General features: G+C 37.5%; 1 protein-coding gene across 3 annotated transcripts in view; it reads left to right on the top strand.

Moving 5' to 3' along the window:
* The window catches only part of TOX (thymocyte selection associated high mobility group box), a 220,749-nt gene that overhangs the window by 173,413 nt on the left and 20,530 nt on the right, over positions 1-26,806 (top strand). For 2 of the 3 annotated variants that reach the window (XM_085052893.1, XM_085052892.1), the window contains exons 4-6: positions 2,253-2,531; positions 9,269-9,499; positions 21,357-21,437. In XM_085052893.1, coding sequence (XP_084909019.1) covers positions 2,253-2,531; positions 9,269-9,499; positions 21,357-21,437 — 591 coding nt within the window. The remainder of the gene's footprint in view (positions 1-2,252; positions 2,532-9,268; positions 9,500-21,356; positions 21,438-26,806) is intronic. The other variant, XM_085052894.1, reaches the window with a different exon arrangement.

The raw sequence follows: 26,806 nt of genomic DNA, 5'->3' as shown, positions 1-26,806 counted from the left end.
GCCCTGCTTTTAGGGGTAGGTAATTTTGAAGTTCATTCAAAATATGAGTTAGAAGTTTTACAGTGCATGTTTCCTTTCTAGAGTTAGTAAACTCATTAGGATTCTGATTCTTCCAAAAAAGCAGTCAAGCTTTTCCAGCCTTTTGTGGAAGAGTTTATTCTACAGCATGAGGTGTTGCCCCATGAAAACCCGAGGGCTCAGCCCCTGCAGGGTGGAGGGAGGGTACACACCCACAGTGAGAGCTGCAGAAAGGGTGCAGGGAGGGCTTTGGGGCAGGTTTTGCCTCCCTGTGCCCAGCACATGAGGGACTGTGTGGGTTCCCACCCCCTTCCCGCTTGCCCCATGCTGGTCAAGAGGACCTGGAGAGCTCCCACTGCTGCTCCACATTCCCCAGCTGCTGCCCAGCTCAACAGCTGGATCCAGAGCAAAGCATCTGAGCAGCACTTACAGCTTCATTGGCACAACTGTCCTGATACAAGTCGTCTGCTAGAGGCAGAGATAATGATAGCTTTCAAGGCTAATATGCTTGGAAAGGAGGGAGCTGATACTGGAGGGAAGAGACCAAGAAATCAGTAGTAATTTAAAAATATAAATGTCCACCAGGATTCAAATTTCAGCTGTCAATTGATTTCATCCTCTGTGCTCTCTGTGCTCTTCTCCTCCAGTGCTTTAGTAGTCATTAAATGAACTTGGAAAACAAGTTTGTATTGATAACTCTTTTTTACCAAAAGCTATTAATTTCTAAAACAACATAAATACAGGTGTAATTGTGATGTCACATTGTCAGAAGCCAATTCAAATGCTTTTCAGAGACACAAGTACATGTAAAGTGGTAAGTATGCCATAACTAATGATATTATTAGTTTGATTTACTGCCAGCCAGTCACCTTTACAAAAATCAATCCCCAAGCTCATGAAATATCCCCCTAAAATTGATACATTTTTACACTGTCAATAATAGGAGAAAAGGTGAAGCTACAGGTTTGTCTTTACTTTTTGTTGTTTGGTTGAAAGGTATCTTACAGATTGCTGTGATATATGGGAGTGTGTATATGAGCAAGAGAGGGGTTATAGAAGCCACGAGCTGTAAGAAGATTTTTTAAAAAATAAAATCGGAGTGATCTTTAGACAATTCATATGACATGTCTGACAAAGACTGTCAGTAGAATAAAAGTGGCTATGTTAATATATTGAACCATTAATACATGTCCTTATAATGAAACTTACACAATAGTAGCTCCTGTCAGATTCTACTTGATACATACATACATGTTTGTCTGATGCACAGAAAGACAGCCATACCTATTTCATTTCAGCTCTGAATTGATACTTCAATTTTAAATCACCCACAAAACACTTTAGCTTAAATCTGAGCTTCTCTCTGGTACTCTTTGCTGTTTGTCGTGTTTCTGTATGAGTATACCGAAAAGATGTTACAGGCAATCTGCTGAGGTCTTGTGTATGGTGCATTTGACCTCTGGACAAGAAAGGAGTTTCATCCTCCAGTGCTTTTAATTCTTATCCTTGCAGAGACTGAATCTGTTGCTTGCATTAAAATAGTATGTCTTGTTAATGCTAAGAAGCAGTGACCCACATACCACAATGGATTCATTTGTCAATCCTGCGATTTCTGAGCTTTCCATTTGTATATGTCTTAGCAGTAAATCGACTCAGAAATCATTTAATCAGTCTATCAATGCATCCTTCTTGTCAATGGTCTGAATACTGAAAAGTCCAGTATCTCATTGGGCAGCACCAGGCAAAGTAGATTTGGACCTATTACTAGATATTCAGACTTGGAAAACTGCAGCTCCCAAATTCACAACTGAAAACCACAAAAATCCTAAGTTAAAAAAGCAGGATCTGGAAATCGTCTTGAATTTTGAGGATGTTCATGTTCTGGTCTAGGTCTGAACTTCAGAGTGCAAACCTGTCCCTGTTTGTTAGCATTTCAGAAATACTCTACCCACAGTTACAGAAAGCAGTGCCCTTTTGTTCCCCCTATTAACAAAAACCCCAAGCTTTCATTATTTTTTTTGCTATTTCCAAGAGCTGAGGCTAGAGCCTGAGTACTTTATAACATATGCAAATGTCAATCATATCCTTACTATGTTTATTTTCAGTATTTACATGTTTATTTAAGTACTTGCCATTTCCTTTAAGCCTTACATAGCCAATCAGGCCAACCGAGGTCTAAAGGAACAGAACACTTTATTAGTGATATGCTTAATACAGTTTTTTTCCTCTTGTAGATGCAAGATTTACGGAATACAGAAGGAGCCCAGTATAGTTCCCATCCTCAGATGGCAACCATGAGGCCAAGGGTTCAACCTGCAGATATTAGGCAGCCAGGAATGATGCAGCATGGGCAGCTGACTACTATTAACCAGTCCCAGCTCAGTGCACAGCTTGGTTTGAATATGGGTGGAAACAGTGTTCCTCACAACTCGCCCTCTCCACCTGGAAGCAAATCTGCAACTCCTTCACCATCCAGTTCAGTCCATGAAGATGAAGGAGAAGATAGCTCTAAGGTAGGCTTAGATGCTAGGATTACTGTGTAAATGGTGGATATTTTTAGGACCTGCTAAATGAATTATATGGCCACAGTTATTAAGGTGATACTTTATACATGATTGGTGGTTCACTGAAGTGAATAAAGGGTTATGAATACAGACAATATCCAGACAATTCTTTAGGCAGCTTGAGTAAATGACATCATTCCTCTTTGTGAGAGCAAAGGGAACACTGTTAAACACTGAAAGGATAGTCATTCCTTTAGGACTTTAAGGGTTGAGTTTCCTCACTTGCATAGCAGGGATGTTTGTTCCCAGTTAAAGATCAAGTTACTGCTATAAAAAGTATGAACAGTCTGTGCAATATGCTAGTCTTTGCTACTTGATCACAGGATGAGTAAACAGAACATCATAGCAACCAGAACAGAAAGATCCTATGAACTTTAAAAACCTTACCTTGAAAATCTGGAAGACCCTGTATACATTTATACTTCTGAGAGGTGCTGACACTTCATCATGACATGTTTAAGCTTCATTTTAATGTCAGTACAGGAATGAAGTGATAAGAGTAATTTACATAATAATTTTTTTTAAAGGATAAATGTCAATCTGTATAGCCGGTTTTGCATTCAAAAATCTCCCAAAATCCTGAAAACCTCCCAAAATGCACAAGTCTATTATCTTAATTTTGCAGACAGAAAAGCTGAGACACAGGGAGACTGGGACTTTGTACTAAGTCATTTTTCAAACCAGGAATATAGCTTATTGAAACTGAGAGCCTCCTTAGCTCTGTTTTGTGGTCACTAGAAAATAGCAGTCCTGTTGAGCACTCCTGCAGTGCAGGGTGTGCCATGTGCAGTGTAGTGTGTACCACAGCCACGTCTGGTGGGGAAAAGTTGCAGACTTGCAAGCAATGTGAAGAAAACATATTGTGAGTCACTGAGGAGGTATAATTCAGTCAAGAAATGTAAGTCTGATTTGTTTTAACATTATATTGTTTTTCATGCCTCAAGCTATAAAATAATCATGTAATTGGAGACATATGTTTTACTACATTTTGAATAAATTCTGATTCAAAAGTTTTGTTTCAGGACATTCCCCTGATTTCACAAACTTAAGGTTTTAAAAATTACTGAATAATTCATACATTTTAAATGAGCACTTCCTTACTGAGGGAGACTTTAGAATACAGCTATGTAAAAATAATTCCAGGCAGCCTTTACTTTTTCAGAATAATTTATTTGCTACTCCTATTGCATTGCTAATATTTTTACATTGCTGGGAGTGTGCAAGATGTTCTAAACTTCTGGAGAAAATATCCACTTAAATAATTAGGATTTCCTTTGTACTTCTGTCAAGTATTTCAGTTATTTAACCCATATTTTTCATGTACTTTTTCACTGTAGCACTTTGTGCTAGCAAAACTGTGGGGTTGTGGTTTCAAGCAAGCAGTAGTTATCTGAAGCTAATGTTTTTAATAGAGAAGTACAAAGCAATGCAGACTAAGTAAAACTTGGTCCTTTCTTTGTGAAAGCCAGTCTATATAGTGTTCAACTTCTAACAAGCCAAGTTATTTTGAAAATCTCTCTTTAAAATTCTCTCATGCTCAGTTTAAGCAGAAAAAGATGACAAATGGCACAATGCACAACACAAAATTAAATCCAGTATGCTGGAGTAGATATATTGCCTTAAAATTATAATTAAAATTTCACTGCTAAGAGAAAAGTTCTAAAGGATATTACATTTGGTCAATATTGACAGAGGGCTTAAATTCTTCTCCAACTAGTATGATTTAAACAGCAAGCTTGATGGAGAGTAGATAATGCCATATAAGTCCTCTGTGGAATTTCTTAGGGCTTCATGCAAACACCTGAGGCTGGCCACTACTGGAGACAGGCAGTGGGCTGGCATGCCTGATCCCATGCAATGGTTCTGTGTAGTTCCCTCTGTAAAATACAAGAGGGCTTGAATATTCAGCCTAAGGAGTTAAGTGTATCGTTGTACTTCAAGATTTGAACCTCTCCACTGTGTACCTTTGTGTCACATTGCTCTTCCTGGAAGCTGCCAGTGAGTGGATATGAATACTCAAAATAAACCAGTTTTCTGTGATCTTTCTCCCTGGATACAACAGTATTACATTTTATCAGAGTTGCTTTGGAGGGACCTGTGAAAGTTCTCATTCCAGAAATCCTCTTCCCAGTGAAAGAAGGCACTGGATGGGGATAGGAAGAGATAGACCAGGATTTTTTTTGTTTTTATGAGAACATCTATCTTTTAACTGAATATAACTTAGTGAAATTTGGATTTTTCTCTTTGATTTATAAACTACCATGCAGATGTGTGGTATTACTTAATAGACCAGGGCCAGAGCTCATTAGCCAGTCCTTCGGTAGAAGTGCACATGTTGCAGTCATGGAGTTGCTGTTGGAGTTCTCTTCATGGAGTCAGAGAAGTTCCTGCCATGAGCGCTGCGTAAAAACCAGCTCCCTCTGAACTCACCACGTAGCAATAGTGATGTTCTTCCTATTCAACCAGCAGAACAAGATGTTTACCAGTTTACCCACTTTGATCAAAAAGACAAAGTACATCTCCAAATGGAAAATCACCTCAGTGTCAGATGACCTCCCTCAGTTTATACCAGCTGAAATATGTGAAAGAGAAGCCACTGGTCTCTTCGTAGCATGTTTGTTAAAGAGGTCCCTAAAAATGATACCTATTTCTATCTAGAGAAAAAAATACAGAAATGTCAATATCCTGTTCATATTTACATGAATTTACAGAAAGAGCATGATGGAAGGTATTAAAAAATACTTACATTATGTACACATTTGGACTAAAAATATAGTTGTTGCCCTATGAACCACTGATTTCCATGCATGAAGGAAATTATCGTTTCAGTTCAATGTATATATTCCAAATTCCAGTATTAAGCTTTGCAAACTGATTTAATTGTTTGTGTACTGAGCTTCTTGAATGTTCATTCTGTGATAAATATTCAAATTGTTGTAAGCCTTATCCTACATACACAGAACTAATGGCAGCAGCTGCTAAATATTATTTGGCAATACTCATTCTCATAAAGACTCTTTCATATAGGCTGTTCAGACTTCAACTGTCCTATATTCCCTTGCACAAAGAATGGCAAAGGCATTTTAGAGGGCTCAGTTTCCCTACATGCTGTTGCTCTAAAAGCAGGACAGCTGAGGTTGCTTGGCCATAAGATCAGTGACAACTGTAGCATAATTGTAAGGTTGGATATACATTCAGAGAGCTGCTAAGACCATGGAAATGTGAAATGTAGCCTTAGACTAAGGGTATCATCTCTGCAAGGGATGTACATCACTGAGGCTCCTTACTTCTAAATATCTTATGTGGGACTGTCATTGGAAGAAGAAAAAAAGGGAGAACTTAAAAATTAGTAGTTGTAAGTAACTATAAAAACATTCTAAACAAAGTGGCCACTTAGCACATGCCTTGTTCTGACCACCTCAACACTGGAATATTACATTTCTGTTATTCTTGCCATAATTCATACTGTTGGATCGTTAAACATGTACTTTGTTATTGCCAAGCATAATTGTGAGCTGCTGGAAGTATTACTGGTTTGTAAATAAGGATTTCCTCATAGATGGATAAGAGGGTTTTCTTCCATGTTCATTTGCATATCACTTATGAGAGAAATTCAAATAATGTATTTTAGAAGGAAGATAGTGAGAGGACTGCAAGTAGCAAGAATTAAATAACAGAAACACAATTACTAAAGAACTGCTGCAGCATATTCTCCTTATGTGGCAGAGGTTTTACAATATTTACTTTATATGATAGGAGTTATAAGTGGAATTCTATGTTGTCTGTTCAGCCTATTATGCAGATGGTGCTTGATTAAAATCTATTTTAAACTACAGCGATTACTGCAAGATAGTGTGCATAAAACAGCTCTCCTAGCTCCATTAAAGGCTTTGGTACTATTGCAGTTTATTTTAAATATGCTTATAGACATTTTCCAGGTTCTCAAGGGACATTTAGATATCAACGATGTGCCTTACTTGATAGTTTTAAATCCTGCACTAGATATTCTTGTGATCTATTATGTGTGCAACATGGTTAATGTACACTTTTTTAAAGTGAAAGATTATTGCTTTCTTGTGATAAATAAGTTAAATACATCACCATAATTAAGCAATAAGCTATGACAGGAGGTGGATTACCATGAGCTAACTACACCTCCAGGGATTTTGAGACACAAGTCTATGCCTAGCAGAATATATATGGTTTTTATTTTATTTTCCATCTGTCTCTGCTTTGGTGGTTAGAAGTGGAGTCTATGAAGCTGATAGACTGATGGGAGCATAAGGTAGGCCATCATCTCAGCCATTTGCAAGGTTATTAGTACTGGAATTCTGGTTTTCTTTTTATTTGGTTATTTTTATATAAGACAAACAGAATTTCCCCTGTGAGTATTCTGTTTTTAACAGTGGGTTTTTGAAGTCTCTTGATCATTAAGGTTGGAGAATAAGGTTTTAGTGCTGTTCACAGAACAGCTTACCAGAAGGCACTTCCACAAGTTTCTGTAGTATATCACCTAGTTTAAGGGTAGTTGAAGTAATGTGGTATCCTAATGTACAGAGAACTTTTATATCTCAATAGTTGAAAAATAAACTGAAAGGAGAAAAACGTTAGCAAATCACAGAGGTAAAATTTTAACAATAGAACCAATTCTTTACAAGTCTTCTTGCTCATAGAGATCCCACAGGACTTCTGAAAAGTTTAGACTATTGTTGTCAAATTAACTAGGGAGCCCCAGGTAATTAACTGATAGTTTTGTGTACCTGTAGAATTAAATAAGAGCGAGAGACAAAAATCGGATAACTTAATAATGGGTAGCACACTTTTATTTTTCCATATTTTCCAAATGCTGCCAATAGACTGCATGTCCATTAACTTTGTATTAAGGATGCAACTACCATAATATAATGCTCAGAAAACAAGCAACTTCATTTTCAAGTTGTGGTCATCACTTTGTTGCTGTTTTTAGTAAGCCACAGAAATCCAGATCGTTCACTGTAGTCACTTGGGTTCACTTGGACACCACACAGTGAGGCATATAGGAAAAGAAAAAAGTTATTTTTCTCAAAATGAGGATTTCCAGCCATTTGCCTCATGCAGTTCCACTGATTTGAGCACCTGTATCCTCCTGTGCCACTTGATATGCATTATTAAAAAATAATAATACAAGGAAGTGAAAGAAGTCATGCCTAGTAGATCCTTAGCCTAGAGCACACCATTTATGCTCTTGATCTTCTCATACTTCAAAACGCTTATGATGCACAGTGCTTTGGTCATGCCGACAAAAGAAAAAAGCCTTTGAACCCACTTGTAAGATCACACACCATTGCTACAGGTATAGGAAATTAAGTGATCATATCAAGAAAAGCTACTTTGCCATGGAGCTCCAATGTGTTGAAGAATCAGGGCATTGTCCTTTTATGTGCTTGTAAGTCATAGAATCCTAGTATCATTTAGGTTGGAAAAGACCTTTAAGATCACTGAGTCCAACTGTTAATGTCACACTTCCAAGTTCACTACTAAACTGTGTGCCCAAGAGCCACCTCTACACATCTTTTAAATGCCTCCAGGGAAAGTGAGTCCACTGCTTTCCTGGGAAGCCTGTTCCAATGCTCAACAATCTTTTTGGTGAAGAAAGTTTTCCTAAGATCCAATCTAAACTTCCCCAGGTACAAATTGAGGGCATTTCTTCTCTTTCTATGGTTTGTGACTTGGGTCAAGGGACCAATGCTCACCTTGCTACAACCTTCTTTCAAGTTGTTGTAGAGAGTCTCCCCTGAGCCTCCTTTTCTCTAAGCTAAACAAACCCTGTTCCCTCAGCTGCTCCTCACAAGACTTGCACTCCAGACCCTTCACCAGCTTCACCAGGAAAACAGGGTGCTTTGGTGTTTGCACAAATGCTCATGTGCAGGGTTTTTTTTCAGATGTGCATAAATAAGGGACACAAGCTTTCCTCCATACACCATTCCTCTTTCACTTCTTTTCTCAAACCATTTGCTTTTCCATGAGCAGATATAAAAACCACTCAACTAAATCCAGATAGGTCAAAACTGATCCTTTAAAAGGCTCTAAACTGTCTATACTGCTAAAGCTTTGTTTCTTCAGACTTTAATTAGAATGTGTGTAGGGGAATGTCTATAACTTGAATTGCTTGGTTCACAACCAGATTTTCTTCAAAGTCCCTGGAAGTTGTACCATCAGCTGCAGAAGAAATTGATTTGAACAGTAGTCTGGGGTCATTCTGGGGAAGCATGAGAATAAGAAAAAGGTAGAAATGACAGTGTTCCTGCCGTCTGCAGATGGTTCATATTGTTGAACTGATATCCAGGCTATAGAGAAACTAATTTCATTTGAATTTTCTCATTATTTTCACGTTATAGCCACTAGCAATAAAATTCAGAAAAGGTGAAAAGATGACCAGATGAGCTACAGAGATTATAGCAATTATATGAAAGAGAAATATAAAGTACTTTAAAGGAAAAAAAATAACATTATCTGAAATACTTATAGAGAATTTTGTACATGTGACTAAGGCAGATAGCGTCAACTTTTGGATTATCAAAGATAACAACAAAAATTCCATTTCTGCATGCAAAATCCAAAATTTTTGCATCACAGAGGCTATAACAGTGGCTGGAGAGAATTAAACTGGTTTTTTTTAATATTACTTTCCTAATTTTATGTTACAGGTAAATGGTGGCGAGAAGAGACCTGCTTCAGATATAGGAAAGAAACCCAAAACTCCCAAAAAGAAGAAGAAGAAGGACCCAAATGAGCCACAGAAGCCTGTGTCTGCCTATGCATTATTCTTTCGAGACACTCAAGCAGCCATCAAGGGCCAAAACCCCAATGCTACTTTTGGTGAAGTCTCTAAAATTGTAGCTTCAATGTGGGACGGCTTAGGAGAAGAACAAAAACAGGTACAATATGTGCTGTAGCTCAGAGGCTTTGTTTCAGGAAAGTGTTATCAGGGTCATCTGAGAACTGTAGGCAGCTTCTTTTGTTTGCCAGGATGAAACTTGAATATGTGACATCTCAGGAATAAGATTTAAAGAGACTGAGATAAGGAGAGTATAGTTTTGTTTTGTCTGTATGAAACCACTAAAAGAGTTTACCTTGTTTTCGGGTGTGACACAAGTTTTAAGATTATATTTAGGAATGTTTTATGCTGAGATTGGTGGGCCTAGATTTTACAATGTTGTTGTCTTGTATGTGAAACTGTCATGTAAGAGAACCTTGCTGCCAAACTTTAGATCTGTGCAGTGCAACCTGACTGTACGGATCTATATATCTGAGTTTCCACTTGCAGATGTTTCCCTTCCCCATGGTCCCATGATGCTGAAGGGAAGTTGGGCTCATGTTTGCTCCCAAACCACCTGGCTTTTATGGCAGAAGTCAGTGATGAGTTGACCCAAAGAGACCTGGGGTGGGCATTGGCAAAGGGCATCCTTTAGCATTATGGGAGCTGTGGAAATCACTTCCCAAGGTTACTTCCATCTGCCATGGAAAGGCCTTGGTTCTGCAATGAGGCCAGCAGAGCTGGACCTGCAACTTTGCAGAAATCTTTCCAAGTCAGTCACAGCTGTGTAGAAGTGGGCAACTCTGGAAGCTCATCACATTTAAGTGGTGGCAGTTGGCAAATACTTTTCATCCTCACCGTAGCAAACCATTACTTTTCTGTTGTTATTGGTTTCATTTTTACTAACTGCCAGCAGGATGGATTGGATTGATAATGAAATGGGAAATTTAAGAAAGCAACAGATGTGGAAGGAAAGAATACGCTGTATGAGAGTTATGTTGGCTGCAGAAGACCTGGGTTGGGGTTGATGTTAGCCCAGAGAGTGGAAAAACACTGGGACTAAACTGAATCTCATCCATTCATACACTGTTATTACAAAATTGCAGTAAAAAAGACTAAGAATTAAATGAAATTTTTTAAATGATTTTTTGGTATGTAAAATTATTTGGGCTTGGAGAAAAAAAAAAAAAGGTTACTTTGCTAATAACTGGGTGGTGTAGGTACATCTAGATTCTTGTTAAAGATAACAGTGTAAAAAGAATCGAGATCTGGCACTAACTGATGAACTTAAAAAAACCCCAAAAACTAATGTTATCTAGTATCCACCATTGAATAAGGCCAGTATTTGGGAGGTTTAGCTGGAGGAAAGGTAACTTTCTGAACACAGGAATCAGAAGAGTCACTTGGACTGGCACATTATTTCGTTGTGTTGTCTCTTTCTTTTCCCTTTTCTAATATGCCCAGCAAAGGCCAACTTAAAAGACTGTAAAATGCACATTTCCTTTAACCTTGTTATGTGAATACTACCATGAAAATATTGAAATCCTTCAGTTGAAGTGTGTAATAAAAGTGCATAAAACCCTACATTTCCAGCTTTAACTTCAATTTCCTATTCATGGTTAAAGGCAAAAATTGAGTAAGTCCTATGCTGTAAGAGCAGAACAAAAGTTATTTTCCTTATCTCTGTTGTTTTTAATTTAAGTTGAAACACAGCAGAATGATGTGTTATGGAATCCACATGACACATCCATGTAAAAATGGTTCCAACTATGTTTTTTAAGCCAATTCTTCCAAGAGTTTCGGTTAGCATATCTTTGTTGCTTTCTGACTCATTTTGCCTATTCATTATCATCTATTAAGCACATTTTTAAAACTCCAGGCCCAAGCCCTTTCTAATCTAGCACTGTACAAAAATAATAAAAGATAGTCTCCATTTAAAATAAATAAAATTGGCAATTCCATTTTCTAGAATGAATTTAAACTCATTTTTAATTCCATTAGGGATCTAGTAGTACAAAGTAATGATTACAAGACATCTTAACTGACTAGATAGTCTGTATTTTAAAGGCCTAATTTTTCAGATCCACAGCATTAGTAACTGTTATGAAACCTATGTCTCTGGTAGGAAAATTGGACTCTAAAAATACAAATGATTAATGTAGCATTTGGTACTTGGCATTGAAGAAGCTTCAGAAATTCAGAAATAGTTAAATAAAGAAACAAAAACATCATTAGAGGACTACTTTATTGATGAATTATACTTGCTGAAAAGGATTCAATTATCATAAAGTTTCTGGCTTATGTTTTGGAAGCTAACGCTTATTCTGGAATTTAAATAGAAGTATGTTTCCAAATTATGTTTCCTGAATTGGAACTCTTTTTACTATTTAAATAGTAAATATAAATGAATCAGAAAGTAGAACATAATGCAGCTATTGAGAGAGGAGAATAGCCTCATGTTTTCATGCTAAAATGAAATCTTCTTTGTTCCTATTATCTGAGCCATTTTTTTCTGAAATCCATACAATTCTTCTTGTTTATTCCTGAAGATTGACCACAGAAGAAATAAAAGTATAGAATCTCAGTACAATAATGACCTAAGGGCAATATATGTATGTCCAAGCCTTTGCAACAAAATTTTGATAACCTGACAAATTAGACTGTACCTTGAAAAGCTTTGTGAAATAACCACGTGTGTTTTTCAAACTGTAAAGAGCTAGGAAAGTGTTGTTTGAGAAAATAGGATTTGAGTGACAAAAAGAAATGTTATTATTAACTAGCTGATGATAGGTGCTTTACTGAAGTTAGGGGAGTGTTATGCTTGAAATGGATTGCACTCTGATACTCTTACCATGGGAATAAAGCAATTTATTAGATTAAAGCAGATACCAGTGTATTACCCTCTTATTTTCCCATATGAAGACATTTGCACTTTTGAGCCATATGTTCCCATTAATTTCTGTGTGCAAAAGGCCCGTTTGCAAACAATGCTGGTGAGTGCCTGTATTTTGTTTGTCCAAATCTATCTACACAGAGGAGTCTAGAGTTTGAAGGGAGTTTAATGGTCATGGTGGACTTTGTCATGGACTTCTCAAATTCTGAATAAAGTACAATAATTACACATGATCAGAGGCAGCTACTGTGCATTTTCCTTCATTTTTGCACTGTAAATGCTTTCTAAAACTGTTCATATTAATAACTGTGAGTGGTAGGCAGCTGTAGCAGTAGTATGTTGAGGTACATTCTCCTCAATGTTGTAGGCTATAGCACTGGGATATATTTTTTTCAGTGACTTTTCCAGTTCCTCTCTTATGATCACAAACACTCATTTCTCCTTAGTACTATACTTCTGTGCATCCCGTTTCTATAGCTTATCTACCTACTTCTGTGCCCTTTGCATACTTTACTGCAAAGGGGAGATAAACAGCCCCTAGGAAAAAGGGTTCAACATGCTAAATGGTCGAGTCTCTGGCTCTCAGACAGAACACTGGTTTAAACTGGGTGAAAAGGCTATTTAGGTCATTTTCTGTCCTTAGATGAAAAAGGAAAGTAATTTTAAATCAGTACCAGATGTGCATGTACTAAATGAACCTTAAGTTTCTAATTGGAGTCCTAGTAAAGCTGTAATAGATGTGGCAAATTACAAACAAAATGTTCTTGTTTACATTAGTGTAACTTTAAAACTCCAGCCAAAGACCTTAATAAATGTTCTGTTATTCTAAAAATGGACTTGAATGTCTATTCAACATTCAACAAAATTAATCTCTGGTGTAACTTAACTGGAATTCTAGCAGGAGTGAATTTGGCCTCCTATGAACAGCTTAGTGTGTGTACTTGTGTGTGTGTGTGTGTATGTGTTCCTGTGTGTTTACTTAAATGTTGCACTGCTCCTAAGGCTGGGAGAAGGAGGGATTCACCTCGGGCACCCAAAACTTAACAATCAGAAGAAGCAGGTGAAAGGACTGTTGGAGTGCTGTGACAGATGCTTTCTTTCAGGCTGCATAATTCATAGACAGTGATATTAGCTGCAACAGTTCAGCTCAATAGCAACACCTCATTATTTTATCCCTCAGTATTTATTCCTATGGTTGACGCCTCATGAAATTACTGTTAATGTGTTTATATAAGGGCAGATCTGACACAAGTGGGAAGAATTTAATTTCCCACTCATTCTTTCCTGCTGATGTGTCCTCTTCCCCTGGTAGAAGTGGCAAGTGTAAATAGTTAATTTGCTTCAATTATGAGCCTGTCCTGCTAAATTAGAAGCAGCAGGAATATGAAGAGCCAGAATTATACATATGAGGCAGCTGACAAATCCTCCGAGCTCACAAAATCAAATCATTTACTCCTCATTGGTGCTCAAAGACCCACTAGATAAAAGCTGCAGTTTATTCTTTAACATCTTATGGAACTTGGATTGTATGTTACCAATACTTAGGTAAAACAAAGTCCCTGTGCATTAGTGTCAATGTTTGTGATGCTGTTACCATTTTCACTATAACCCACAAGTTTTCAGGGGGTTCTATTTTGTCACTAAAAATAACCCAGACTGATTTGGGCATGAAAAATAACAAAGTGTGTTTCATAAGTTTCTCTTTTGACCACAGGGATGTTTTAGACATAGCAGCACATTATCCACTGCTGGGATGAACCAGCTAGATCAGCAGGGAGTTTACAAGTAATGCTGGCCAACACTTCATATCTCCACAGCTTCTCTCATGATGTGAGGCACCACAAGTCAGATCAAAGTGGATCCAAGAGTAGTGTTTCAAGAGGTCTTGACTCTGCGTGGCCTCTGGGAACACCCAACCTCGATCCTCCCTCCCAGGGTGCAGTGGCATCCCATCCCTTGACATGGCAAATGACATCATCCATTCCATGGCTGGAAGAGCCATCATGTCCCCATTGCATTGCCAGGGTGTCAGACAGTTCAGGGGACTGGCTGCTGAAACAGCTTCAGAAGATGTGCAGACCATGAGGTCAAGGTAGTCAGTAGTACTGTTAAAATAAATTTTCTGTTTCTTCCTTTATATATGCTTATATACTCACAGAGATATTTGTTTATTTATCTAGTATCCTCCCTTTAAAAACCCTTACTTGCTCCATGCTAATGAAGCAATCTCCAAGGAATAACTAACACATTTATAAGAGGATGAGAATGTACCTTCAGTTTAGCAGATAAACAACCATACAAGCTTGAGCTTTGTTGTTTTGTTGTAAATGAGAATAGGAAGAGAATGCACATCTGTGTGTGCACACTGCCAAAGTGAATTCTAAGCAAAATGGATTCAGGAATATACACAACAGACAGCAACCTTACATCTCTCCTCCCAGCTACCTGCACTAGCAATGCTGCTTTTACCAGTGTTGCATCCTAGGCTTGTTTGGGAGATGCACTGTTTTTCTTTGTCAATTTCTTTATTGAAATTGTGTCTCTACTTTTTGAAGGTCTATATTGGAGTGTCAAGATTTCAAAACAACTTATACTTATCCTGGTGTATTCTCCTTCTCCCTCCCATCTGGGCTTAATGAGCTGAAATACAGATGGGCCAATAATAAGCACACACTAAGTGCAGATACAACTCATGTCTATTCACATATATGTATATATGTGAATTTATATCTTCATATTGTTCTGTAGCCCTTGCTTCTACAGGACGAGTCCTTGAAACCCTTAACTTCCATGAACTTCAGAGGGGACCAGTGTCAGGTCTCCTGGGAGCACTGAAGTCACAGGCAACATCAGACACCCCCTGTGCAGGGTGGATTTCTAATATCCACTTGAAGCACACAACAGACACAGCTCCTAGAGAAATATTGCACGAGGCCCCCGAGTTATGAAATGTTGACTTTAACTCCACCTTCTTATTGTACTTGGAAGCAGCTGGGCCAAAAAGACCCTGGATTTCCAATATTGCTGTAGCAATGTGCATAAATAGTAGCCCTAATTTTCTATTTATTCTTCTTCCCCAGCTTTTGGGACTGTATATGGATATACATTTGACCTCAATAGGAACATGACTTTTAAGTAATTTGCATAGAAAACTGGATTTGGGCCAAATTATTATGCCTCCATTCAGGCTCACATCCTTTTTTTTTTTTTTTTTAAAGAGTACCAGCAAGTGGAAATAATCGCTACATAAATACATAGGTTTAATGTCACTTGTTTTGTACTCAACTTTCATCCAATGTGCTTCTGTCAAAGTGTACAGTCCTGCTCTTGTAAGCTGAAAGCATCGAGAATATAAGGTCAAATTTAGGCCTGGCACAAATGGCTGCAATTTCCAGTGTTCTCCATAGAGTCTCACTGTTTGTCCTAGAGCTGAATTTGGCCTGGGATCTTTCCCCCACATGCCAGAAAGACTGAATTCTTTCCCCTAAGCCACTAATATGTCATCGGTATCTTTTCCATGCTCTACAGTCAAAGGGACTACTGAGCCATACAGCTAGCCCTGGGCCTCTTTCTGTTACTGTATGTACCTAGATTAAAAATCAAATGGTAACATTTTTCAATGTCCATTAAGCAATTCTGAGGATTTTTTTTTTCTGACTGCTGTGGGAATATCTTTATCCATATTTTAGATGAGTGTGTGCAGCTCTAGGTGCCTTTGCTGCAAAATCAGGAGATTAAAACTAGAGATATGTCTCCCACTTGGAAAAAAATACAAGTTTTCTCTGTAAACCGATGTATTTAGGGCCAGGAATGACAATCGGAATGTGGAATTAAATTCTGGATTGCAGCCTACTGTATTTTATCAGATAACATTCCTGTAACTGTAGCCCGTGAAAATGACACTCCCATGGGATATAACACTGCAGAGACCAGGAATACAAAATCGGTCATGTTGCTTTTTGATTTACTATTTTTGCATATACTGTTTTGTGGGGTTTCTGGAACACTTCCCCCAAAACAAATGCGGGCACTTTTACATCATTTTAAAAAGACAAATATAACTTGCTTGCAAGTGTCAGCTTTAAGGAGATACCCACAAGATAAACAGAAAACTTCCCTTTCTTTGTCACCCTCGTACCATCTATGTAGGCAAAACCAGGGAAGTGGCATGGTTCTTTGTAATGTGCTTTGTCAGCTAGGAGACACAGACTCTTTTGCAGACTTCCATGAAGCACAAATACTGAAAGTCTCTTTTTCTCCGAAAATCATCAGTCAGTTTAGTTCACTGTCTCCACATCTAGTATCATCTCTAATACCAAAGGAGCGTCACAAAGGTAGTCACAAGCAGTAGTTTTCCATCAGCACCTGATACTCAGCACTGAGGACGTGGTTGCAGATATTTGAATGCCTGCTTTGGCTCTTGTGATGACTGAGGCAAGGGAGATCTGTTCCCCTAAGGCAATAAGGGCGCAAGCTATAAAGGACAAGGTGGTCATCCTGCTGCCTAGTGTGTTGTCATGTGTTGATAATCCTCCATAAGCAAGTTGGGAGAAAGTTCCTTGTGAAAAAATAGCTAACCACAACAAAAACCTGGCTTAAGACTTTACAGGGATATTTCAACTATGAATATGTATATATATATATGTGTGTATATATATATGTATATGTATATATATATATATATATAAAAAATACGTATGTATATCTATAAAAATATACATATATGTAATGAACTTTGTATTATAGAACACACAGAAGAGCACAGGAGACATAAAGCCTGCCTCAAGGAATTTATGATCCAAAAGGACAAGAGCTAAGCAGCAGTCAAAATACACAAAGTAAAACATGACCAGAATTTGGCATCATAAACCAAAATTGCACATGTTCGACTGCAGTTTTAATTTGGTGAATCTATTCTTTTTGAGTGGTTGTCCTGTAACTCACCATCCCTTTACCTCCAAGTGAAACTTCAATGCATTCAGTTTAAGGATGTGTGTGTATTGCTGTTAATAAAAGAGTTCAGTCTTTGACATAGGTTGCCATAACTCTGGTGGCCCTCGTGTATGGTCAGCCCAGGGAATCTGGCCTAAAGGTTGCTGGTGTGGTAGCCTGGGGACTGCTGGTAACAGTGTGGGAGAGCCCAGGGCATTCATTTTCTTTGGTGGCCTAATTCAAGTTCTATCTTCTACATTTATATGTACAAATTAAGGTTTCGTACTCCTTTTTGTATAGTTTTCTAAACAGTGTAAGGGAACTTGAAGCTACCTTGGAAGTGCAAATAAATAAGAACCTGAGTATTATGCTGTCTGCATTTGTGTGTGCGAAGCACAGTGGGAAAATAATGCCAGCAAGTTCCATTTATAGACAAATGAATGTGGTCTTGGTGTTTGGGGGCTTCTATAACATGCTGAAGAGAAAAAGAATAAATTAAACTGACCCACCGTGAGTATACAAAATGATGGGTCTTTTTCTGCCAACATTCAGTTTCCACAAATGGGACAATATGGAAAATAAAATATTGTGTAAGGAAACAAATATGTGGCTGAATCAGAATGGGCCTTTGCTGCCTGAGTGACAATCAGTTGACATTCAATTATCACGTTAATTGAATTAAACCAAGATGGAAATGACTTAATTCCATAACTATATGTTCCTGTCAAGTTACTTATTTAATAATTGTTGCTTGCTTGACAGAGGACAGGAAAGTGACCTTATAAGAGACTTCTGAGATGCTATAAATAAAACTCCAACTATACAGTATAGATAAGGAACAGAACAGAACCCTGCTTCTTGATACAGGAAAAATTTTAATTGTGTTATTGGATATGATGTGTTTTATAATTTGGCACTGTCTTAAGCATGAAGCTCAAAAGAGTGTCAGCCATTTTCTGGAGCACATTTGAATGATGGCACAAGCCTTTTTCCTCCCTAAAAGTGCCGCAAGGATGCAACTCTTATACTTACAACACCACAAAATTATTTAAGCCTGAGGGCTAAAAAATTCTCACAGATTTTCTTGCAGAAAAAAAAAAGAGTTTGGGAGAAGAAGCTGACTTGCTCATGCTTGTTTGAGGTGCTGCTGTAAATGCTGAAGACACTTGCTTCATAAGCCCCCAGTACAAGCCCAGTCTAGCACAGAGCCAGTGAACTGGTACCACTGCCAGGGCCACATTCATTTGCCTTCAGAGAAAAATATTGGTGGACAGACCTTGTTGCTATTTATGTTACCATGTATTTACTCCCCAGACAGGCAGAATTTACCCTAATTTTAGTCTAGGCCAGGAGCAATCAGAATTTCCAAAACCAGCATGAGGATCATCATCCTACTTGTATGGTGACCTAAGCAGTGGCACCTGCAGGAGGACAGTGGCACACAGACAGTGGGAGCTCAAGCTGCTGTCCTCAGAGGACACTCCAGTGCCCTTACAGGGACAAAGTGGGGTGAACTGATCACCCTCCAGACAAGCCAGCCTGCACTGACCATTCATGACAATGCAAAAATCAAAGCAGGCTGAGGTCATCTAAAGCTTTTCCCCACCCTTTAAGGACTTTTTCATGATAATGACCTTCTGTTAAATCATTAAAGTTTATAATGCCAGGGAAGACATGGTATTCATGTGATTATTATCCATTCACCAAAAGATTCAAGAGAAGAAGGCAAGGCAGTGTGTACACTGAACATGGTAGGTGCATAGGTAGGAAATGAAATAACATCTGTCTGATGATGTTCCCATGAAGTAGTGATGTTTTAGATGGAGGTTTGCAGAATTGTTGTTAGCTTCATATTATTGAGTTAACCTTGTGCAATACGACTATTTACGGGAAAAGTCAGGTCCCAGAGGACTCTTTCAATTATGCTGTGACTGTAAGAGCACAGCAGGAGTGTCTACTTTGTATATTTGTGCAATGCAAAATAAAACTCAATGTGGAAACAGTAGATACATGATCTTTTGAAGACCATTACTCTGTGTAAAATTCTTTGTTCAGCTCTGTTTTTTAAGTTGGCTATCAGAATGATGCAGGGGCATTGCAATATACAAAGCAATATAACTCAGTCTTTGTTCTGTAGGTCAAGCTGAATTATTTTAGCAGCTAGGAACAGACTGCTGACTAATTTCTTATTTGTTTTCCAAACAAATAGTAATTTTCCTAATAATCACAAATTATTACAACTAAAAAAGAAAATTGCTACCTTTTTTTTTTACTTACAGAACAATAGGAGATCAGCAAACACTATGTATTTAGCTTAATCTGGAGAAATTACAAGGGTGCAAAGATACAGTTGCACAGCTAAAGCCAATCTTTTTCCCTCTCAGTCTTCATATTTACAATTTTAGAAGCCTAAGTCTTCTCTGTTTCCATTATGATCTTTTGCTTCCCTGGGAAGCAAAATCTTTAATCCTTTTAGGCAGCCTCTGAGTTTTGCCAGCCTGTATCTGAGGTTTGCTCTGTGTCTGAAAGCAAAGCCTCAGTGAAACAAAAAATGGTTTCACGGGCACATTCTTTATAAAAATGGTGATGTACTGGATCCTTCCAGCCTGACATTGCCACTCTCCCTTTGTAGTCTGCAACTGTATTGCCCTCTTTGTGTACACTCTGTGCTGCCAGGTCCTCTCCATTATGGGACTGCTGGTTTTACTGGAGCATTGGAAGATCAAAAGAGAACACTTTAAAGTTTCATAAATTTTATCTATCTGAGGAGGAGATGTTTGTGTGCTTTTAGCTGCAGAATTCAGAAGAGCATCCCAAAATTGTCCCCCAAAATAGCTTTGCCTATATTTTAGCTCTGAATCAATAGCCCAGTTAACTAGACAGTGAGGAATGGGAGAGGGAAGGTGGACAGTCTTTACTTTCCTCATGGAAGCTTTCCACAGGTGCCCAGGTTGTGCATTTGGCTGGAGAATTATACAACAGAGACATAAAGCTGCAGTTTCATTTTGTACAATATTATGAATCCCAAATGCCCATCCACACCTGGATTAACCTCAACCACGTGACTTAAAATTTGTGAACTCTAACAATAAAAAAAGTACATTTTCTTTCCCTTTATTTGTGTCCTTCACTTTTAAACCTTTAGATGGTTTTTAAGCTTTTCCTTTCAGCAGGAAAGATGAGGAGTCAATCTTTCTTAATTACATGAAGCCCAGATGCTCACACAACTCCTACCCTTTCAGGGAAAAAAAGCCCAAAACATGAAGTAGTGAGAAACTCATGACAATATTTGCAAACAGAAATGTTGAGTTGCTCCTGAATCTGTCACTGACATGACAAGTCATTAGCTAGGCTCCATGGGTCAGAAGCTGGTTCTCCTCCTGAGAACTTTCAACCCTAAATATGTGCATATGCTTTTCTGTCATGTTACTGTAGTGCTGTGAGGTCCTGCCTCGCCCTGCAGATAATCTTTGATCTTGAAATCTGGGCAAAATTGAAGTGATTCTCCAACGTCTTTAATCTATTATGAGATTGTGCACATGCCACATTTAAAATAATTTGGTGAGTTGAGAGAAATGTACAGAAATAGATCCATGCTCCTGAGAAGTTAATTACACCGATATGGGATCAAGACTGGAATAATGACTAACATTTATTATCCTTAGCAGCTCCCCAGGCTTCTTTGACTGCCCCCAACAGTTCACCCAGAGAAGGGAGAAATGCTCTTGGCTGATCTGTGTGGTGCTGTCATCTCCTCCTTCATTTAGCTCAAATGTCTTTCTGAAGATTCTCATCTTCCCCAGAGGGTTTTAACTTGTGTCACAAGTGGAAGCCAGTGGAGAGGGTAACACCTACCTTCCCCATCCCCAAAAGTCCCACTTGAAAGTATACCCCACACTTCAATTTGAGCAATTAAACTTGAGATGCTACGAGGGATGTTGTTTGTTCAGTACTGCTGGTTAGTTAAAGGGTGTTTCATAGTGGGAACAATATTTTCTTTAAAATATTGGATGTTTATTATTTTACTCTTTAAACAATATGAAGAGGAAAGGTTGTTTACTTAGAAAGACGTTATGAAAATGCATGAGACACACCAGTGATATGTAAAAACAAAACCAGATTAATTTACCAATGTGACACTCTTTGTTTTTAGGTATACAAAAAGAAAACCGAAGCTGCCAAGAAGGAGTATCTGAAGCAGTTAGCTGCCTACAGAGCAAGCCTTGTATCCAAGGTAACCCATAATGTATATACATACATACATATATATAGTGACATATTGAAAACCATTTTCAGCTGAGCACCACAGTATTTAGTGCAAAACCTTGTTTATTATCACCTTAAACTTGGGTTTAAGTTGCAAATGCTCAATAAACACAGTCATGTCTCCATGTAAAGGTATCGTTTCACTCCTGGTCATCAAGACTGCACTTACTCAGTTTGGGAATAACATGCAAGTTCAACAGGGAAAGGAAGTAGTGATAAACAGACCTTAATATAAGAAACATGCCATACCAGGCAGCCATCATGCCATTTTGGGGAAAAAAGTATCACACACCGCATGCCTGGGTTTGGTTTTGTGGTTTTTTTTTTAACTACTGCTTTTTACCTTGCAATGGCAATACAGGAATAGTCAAGCTCAGCTGACATTGCAAATTTTCATAAGAAATGTGAATTTCCATTTTACATCCAGCAAGCCATTGTGAGCACAGCATAGGTCACCACTAAAGCAGTGGTGGAATGTTCTTTACTGGAACACACCAAGGGTATCCCAAGTATACAGCACTAGCAATTTGCTAAATAGATTTATTTAAACATTCTCAGTGCCCGTAATTTTGCAGTAGACTCTTTAGAAATTGTAATAGGCTTTTAAATATGCAGAAGAATGTGAAATTACTGTAATGTGTCAATGTGAAAAACCAATTGAGCAACTTCAGAATCATACCAGTTAAAATCATTTGTTTTGAGTCTATCAAAACAAATTTAGATATATTTTGTTTTTCCTTAAATAAAATCAATTTCAGAGGTAAAGACCACAGTATGAAGGACTGGCATATAGGATATGAGTACAACTTCTTAGTTAGTTTGAAATGTTTTTGGGGCCCTGCACAATACTACTCTGTATAATATATTTTTTTGTACACATTACAGGGGTTTGCTATATGATTAGCCATACAAGGATATTTCATGCCTGTTTCTCTGTTATCTCAATATTTGGTCAGTGTTTCTTCTGAATTTAAAAGTCTGAAATATGAATGTGTTGCCTCATTCATTTTTGGGGGTTGTGTCCTATAACTATCACTTTTTTAGCTGCCATTATAAATACTCTTGCATTTAGTTAAAGTTATTTACCGTGTACCTTTAATTTCTGTATTAGGACTGTTTGGTTCCAGAAATAATCATTGCCTTCAGAAAGAGTACCATGTGCATAAAAGCAAATCTTTTTGAACTAGCTTGTTTTTTGGCAAAAGATAGGTCTAAAAAGCTTAAAATATTCCAAGTTTTTAAGAAATGCGTGAACCCAACTTTTCACTTGAGAAAATAACTTGGATGTCATTATTGAGCACATCACGGACTGTTTATGTAGTGCTCTATATGGCTTAATTTTTAAATGCACAATATAAAAAATGGGATTTCTTTTTTGAAAGAGAAAAATGTATATTATGGCATTTTTTGAAGGTCTTTTTTCTAGAAAAAAATTTGGAAGACTTTTGATTATTTAAGTACATAAATCCATTTGTGCAAATATTTAAATTTGTTGTTAGTCAGAAAAGCACTGAAGCATTTTCTTAACTTTTAAGCAATTATTTAAATTCTGCCCATAATGTAATGTTTTCCTCCAGTGTGGAAAGTATAAAAATATAAACTTAATGAAGCTGAGTACTGATTGCTTATTCCCATGAACACACTCAATGAATCTAACAGAGCTGGCATGTAACTAAAGCAAGTCCATTTTAGAATAAGGATATAAAATAATCAGTTGTAATATAATATCAGTATATTCTACATTATCATTATTAAATATTTATGTGGCACCAGAAGAGTTGTAGTTCTTTAGACCAGCCTGTAAGCATGAGAAAATATATATAATACATAATTAAGATTATTTGGAGTCAATGTGGTCTTTTATGTCCATGTTGTTATATTATCATCCATAAAAATTACTTTTAGAAAATATTACTAAGATTCCAAGATCTCATTATCAAAAGTTTAGATATGCCAAAAGTAACACACTTTTTCCAAAAATGCTTTATTACCATATTAATCACTTGCTCACATATATATGTTATACTTTGTACCTCACTCTGTGATACCACACAGTTATAGTCAGGTGTTCACCCTGGATCCTCATGAGTTATTTTTACTGCATGTTGTTTATCCTTGCTTCTTTATAGAATTTTTTGTGCTGCTCATCCCAACAGTGCATTGGTGTAAAGAAATTCTCACTAATACTTGGCAGCAGGAAGTTTATATTGTCCACATTTTCAAACACAACTAAATGACTGGGAAATCAGTTTTACAGTATTTTTTCAAGTTCTCCTTGGGACATCTAGAACTTAATTTTTCTGAGCATTTAAACAATATTAAACTGTTAATGTTATAGCAGAGCTCCTAGAGCAGAGCTCCTAGAGCAGAGCTCGAGGTGGCAGCTATGAGGTGCTCTACTGTGCTTCATATCCCATTAGGACATCCTTTTGCTACCCAAATGTTACCCAGTTATCAAACTTTCATATCCCCTCCTAGAGGATTCTGTCTGCAGGAAGAGGCAGGCATAAGCGGGCAAGGGTTCTGCTCAGGTCCCCTCTGTCCAGCTCAGCAGGTGCCTTACACCTCCCAGAGCAGCTGCTTTTCCTGTTTCCTAACTTTTCAACACAAATTCTGCCCCCTTTTTCATTAAATAGTACTGGTTTTTAAAAACTAGTGAGTGTATGGGAGTCTTTGTGTATGTTTTTCTGCATTTATTTGCAAGTCTTCTGTTTTCTGAAAAGCAAAGAATGGACGTATGCCATGTTCTGCCTCGGTGGTCCAGACTTGGAGCTGAATTCACTGCATCCATCTTGGCCATTTGAGATTCCAGAACAGTCTAAGTAGAAGGTGGCAGAAAAACAGGGTAGATCTCCTATTGCCAGGAGACTTCCTAGCCTCCGCCTGACAGCAGAATCATGAGATTCAGACACATTGGTGTTCATCCCAGGCTCTGGAGTGGAAGTGCAGCATCAGGTGGAAATGGTGCCCTCCATGGCTTTTTTTCTCTCCTCTCTTCCCTAAAATTTCAATGTTTACAAATCTGAGCAGTTCTGTTTGGAGTTTGTCACACACACACACAGGTCACACACACCCATAGTGTGTATCATATTATATCATTTCCTATCATATCAGACTATGTTATTTGACAAAATCTCAGCTGGGAAGAGTAGAAGTGTCACCAGCAATAACTCTGGTAATAGGATTGCCAGCTCATCTCTAGTACACTTTGATGATGTCTTTATAAGACAGGTATGGCTGCCACCCAGTAAATAAGCTTAACATATGATTGTATAAATATGTCAGTATGTATTCATTCCCATTCAATATATATTTCCTGTATTTTCTCCTTTTTTATACTGGTTGAAATTAATGGGTCTGTTACATTTATTCATGTGTGTAGGAATTGATAGGTAAAGTAAAAACACATAACAAAGCATTATGTCTTCTGCTATGCAGATTGCCATATTGCTTATAGTACTGACTAAGCCTTTGCATTGTAAACAAGTGTCTTTATATTTGCCCTTAGTTGCAACTTTTAGTACTATTCAGGTCCAGAAATGCAGTCTCTGGTATCTGGTAATTTGTAGAGCATTACATAAAATGCTGTGAAATGCAATTTTACTTTTTCATAAAACAAGCACTTTTTCTAGCTTAACCAGCCTTTTTTCCAGCTGACATTAGAGTTTTTTGCTGCATCTTTCAAATATATATATTCAATACAAATATATATGGGTAAATGTTAAATGCTTTCATATATTACATAGGTTCATCTATGTGTATTTTTAAAACAATATATTCATGTTATGTATCCAACATGCATAATATATTTATGTGCATATAAGTGATACATATATGCATGTTAACTATAGCAGTACAAATGTAACTGTTACAGTGGTACAAAAAAGATTTCTCTTCCCTGCTTTATTCTTTTTGACTAAATGAATCTTTAATTCTCTCTGTGTAGTGACACAATTTCAAGTTTCATGCAGATATATTTTAGCAACTATGGCTGAAGCTTAAAACCTCTCAGCAAGGAGAATATTATTCAAATTCAAAATACTCAAGCATATTTCAAAACTCTGATATTGTATCTAAGTCCAAGTGGTGTCCTCACTTGACTTTTGAAGTGAATGCATTGGACATTTTTCAGTTTTGTGGACAGTGCAAATCCTTTGGACATGTAAAATTACTTCTTGAAACATATGGCAGGCTTAGCTTTTCCTAGTCCATCATCTTGCAATTGTGGTTCATAAGAAAACTGAAGGTCATATCCATAAGACTGACATTGCCTTAACGCCATTAGCACAGCAATTTGTAACCAGACAGTTCCGGGGACTCAAAATATCTGTTATAATGCCTACGTTGTAATACAAATGATCAGCCTAAGGAATTCAAATCTCTTAAGAATGCAGTGGACATACATGAAAATATTTGAACTACTTGTAAAGAGAAATATGGAGACCACGATGAAAAAAAAAACCCAAAAAACCAACCAAACAAAAAAACCCAAACAAACAAACAAAAAAAAACCCAACAAAAATAAACCAAAACCCAGAACTGAACTGAAACAGTAACATTGGTATTAGTTTCCCATTTCATACATGTATGTTGTGATAGCACTGGCTTAATATATAAAAAGGCAAAGAGATATATTAGGTCTCCCAGATCATGCACTTCCCAACTCCTAAATAAATGTGGGTGTTCAGGTGTGCCCTCCCAGCATAATTTGTTTTCTGTAGCCAAGCTTCAGATGTAGGGGAGTACTGTATTCGGACTTACTTCTTCCTGAAATTAGCATCTTCTGGGGTTTAGGACATTTCTTTTGGGAATACAATTCTTAATATCTCTTGACAAGAGTCAGTTACTGAACTGTCTTGTCTCCTGGTCAGTGCTTTAACAAGCTGGCTATGGCATGCAAGGAGAGCAGCATCCCTTCTGCTGCTGGCAGAAAGGCACCTGCTTCTGAGAACAGCTTTTCCTACATTATATCTAGCCCTAGTCCATGCAGATGTTTTTGGAATTTCAAAAACCAGTTTAGGCTGTTCTCAGTGAAAGCATAAGAAAAAGAATGAATAAAAAATATGGTTATGTTTGATGCATGATTTTTTTTTTTGGTAGCTATTAAAGTGCTAGAAGGCATATGGCAAAATTTCCCTTAAAACAATTAAAAAAAAATCAGAATGATGACATGCACATACATGTTTTACTTTTTTCCTTTAAATTAGAATCCCTAGCTGGAAAAACTAAAATGAAAAGCTTCTAAAGCAGGTACTTCATGTTTCTGTGATACCTCATTCTTTCGTTACTTCTGGAGTTATTATGATGTAGTCAGAAATTTTCAAAGAATCATAAATA

Source organism: Lichenostomus cassidix, chromosome 2 (assembly GCF_008360975.1).
Source record: "Lichenostomus cassidix isolate B80296 chromosome 2, HeHo_3.0, whole genome shotgun sequence".
Taxonomy (NCBI): Eukaryota; Metazoa; Chordata; class Aves; order Passeriformes; family Meliphagidae; genus Lichenostomus; species Lichenostomus cassidix.
This window is presented reverse-complemented; position numbering and strand designations above follow the sequence as displayed.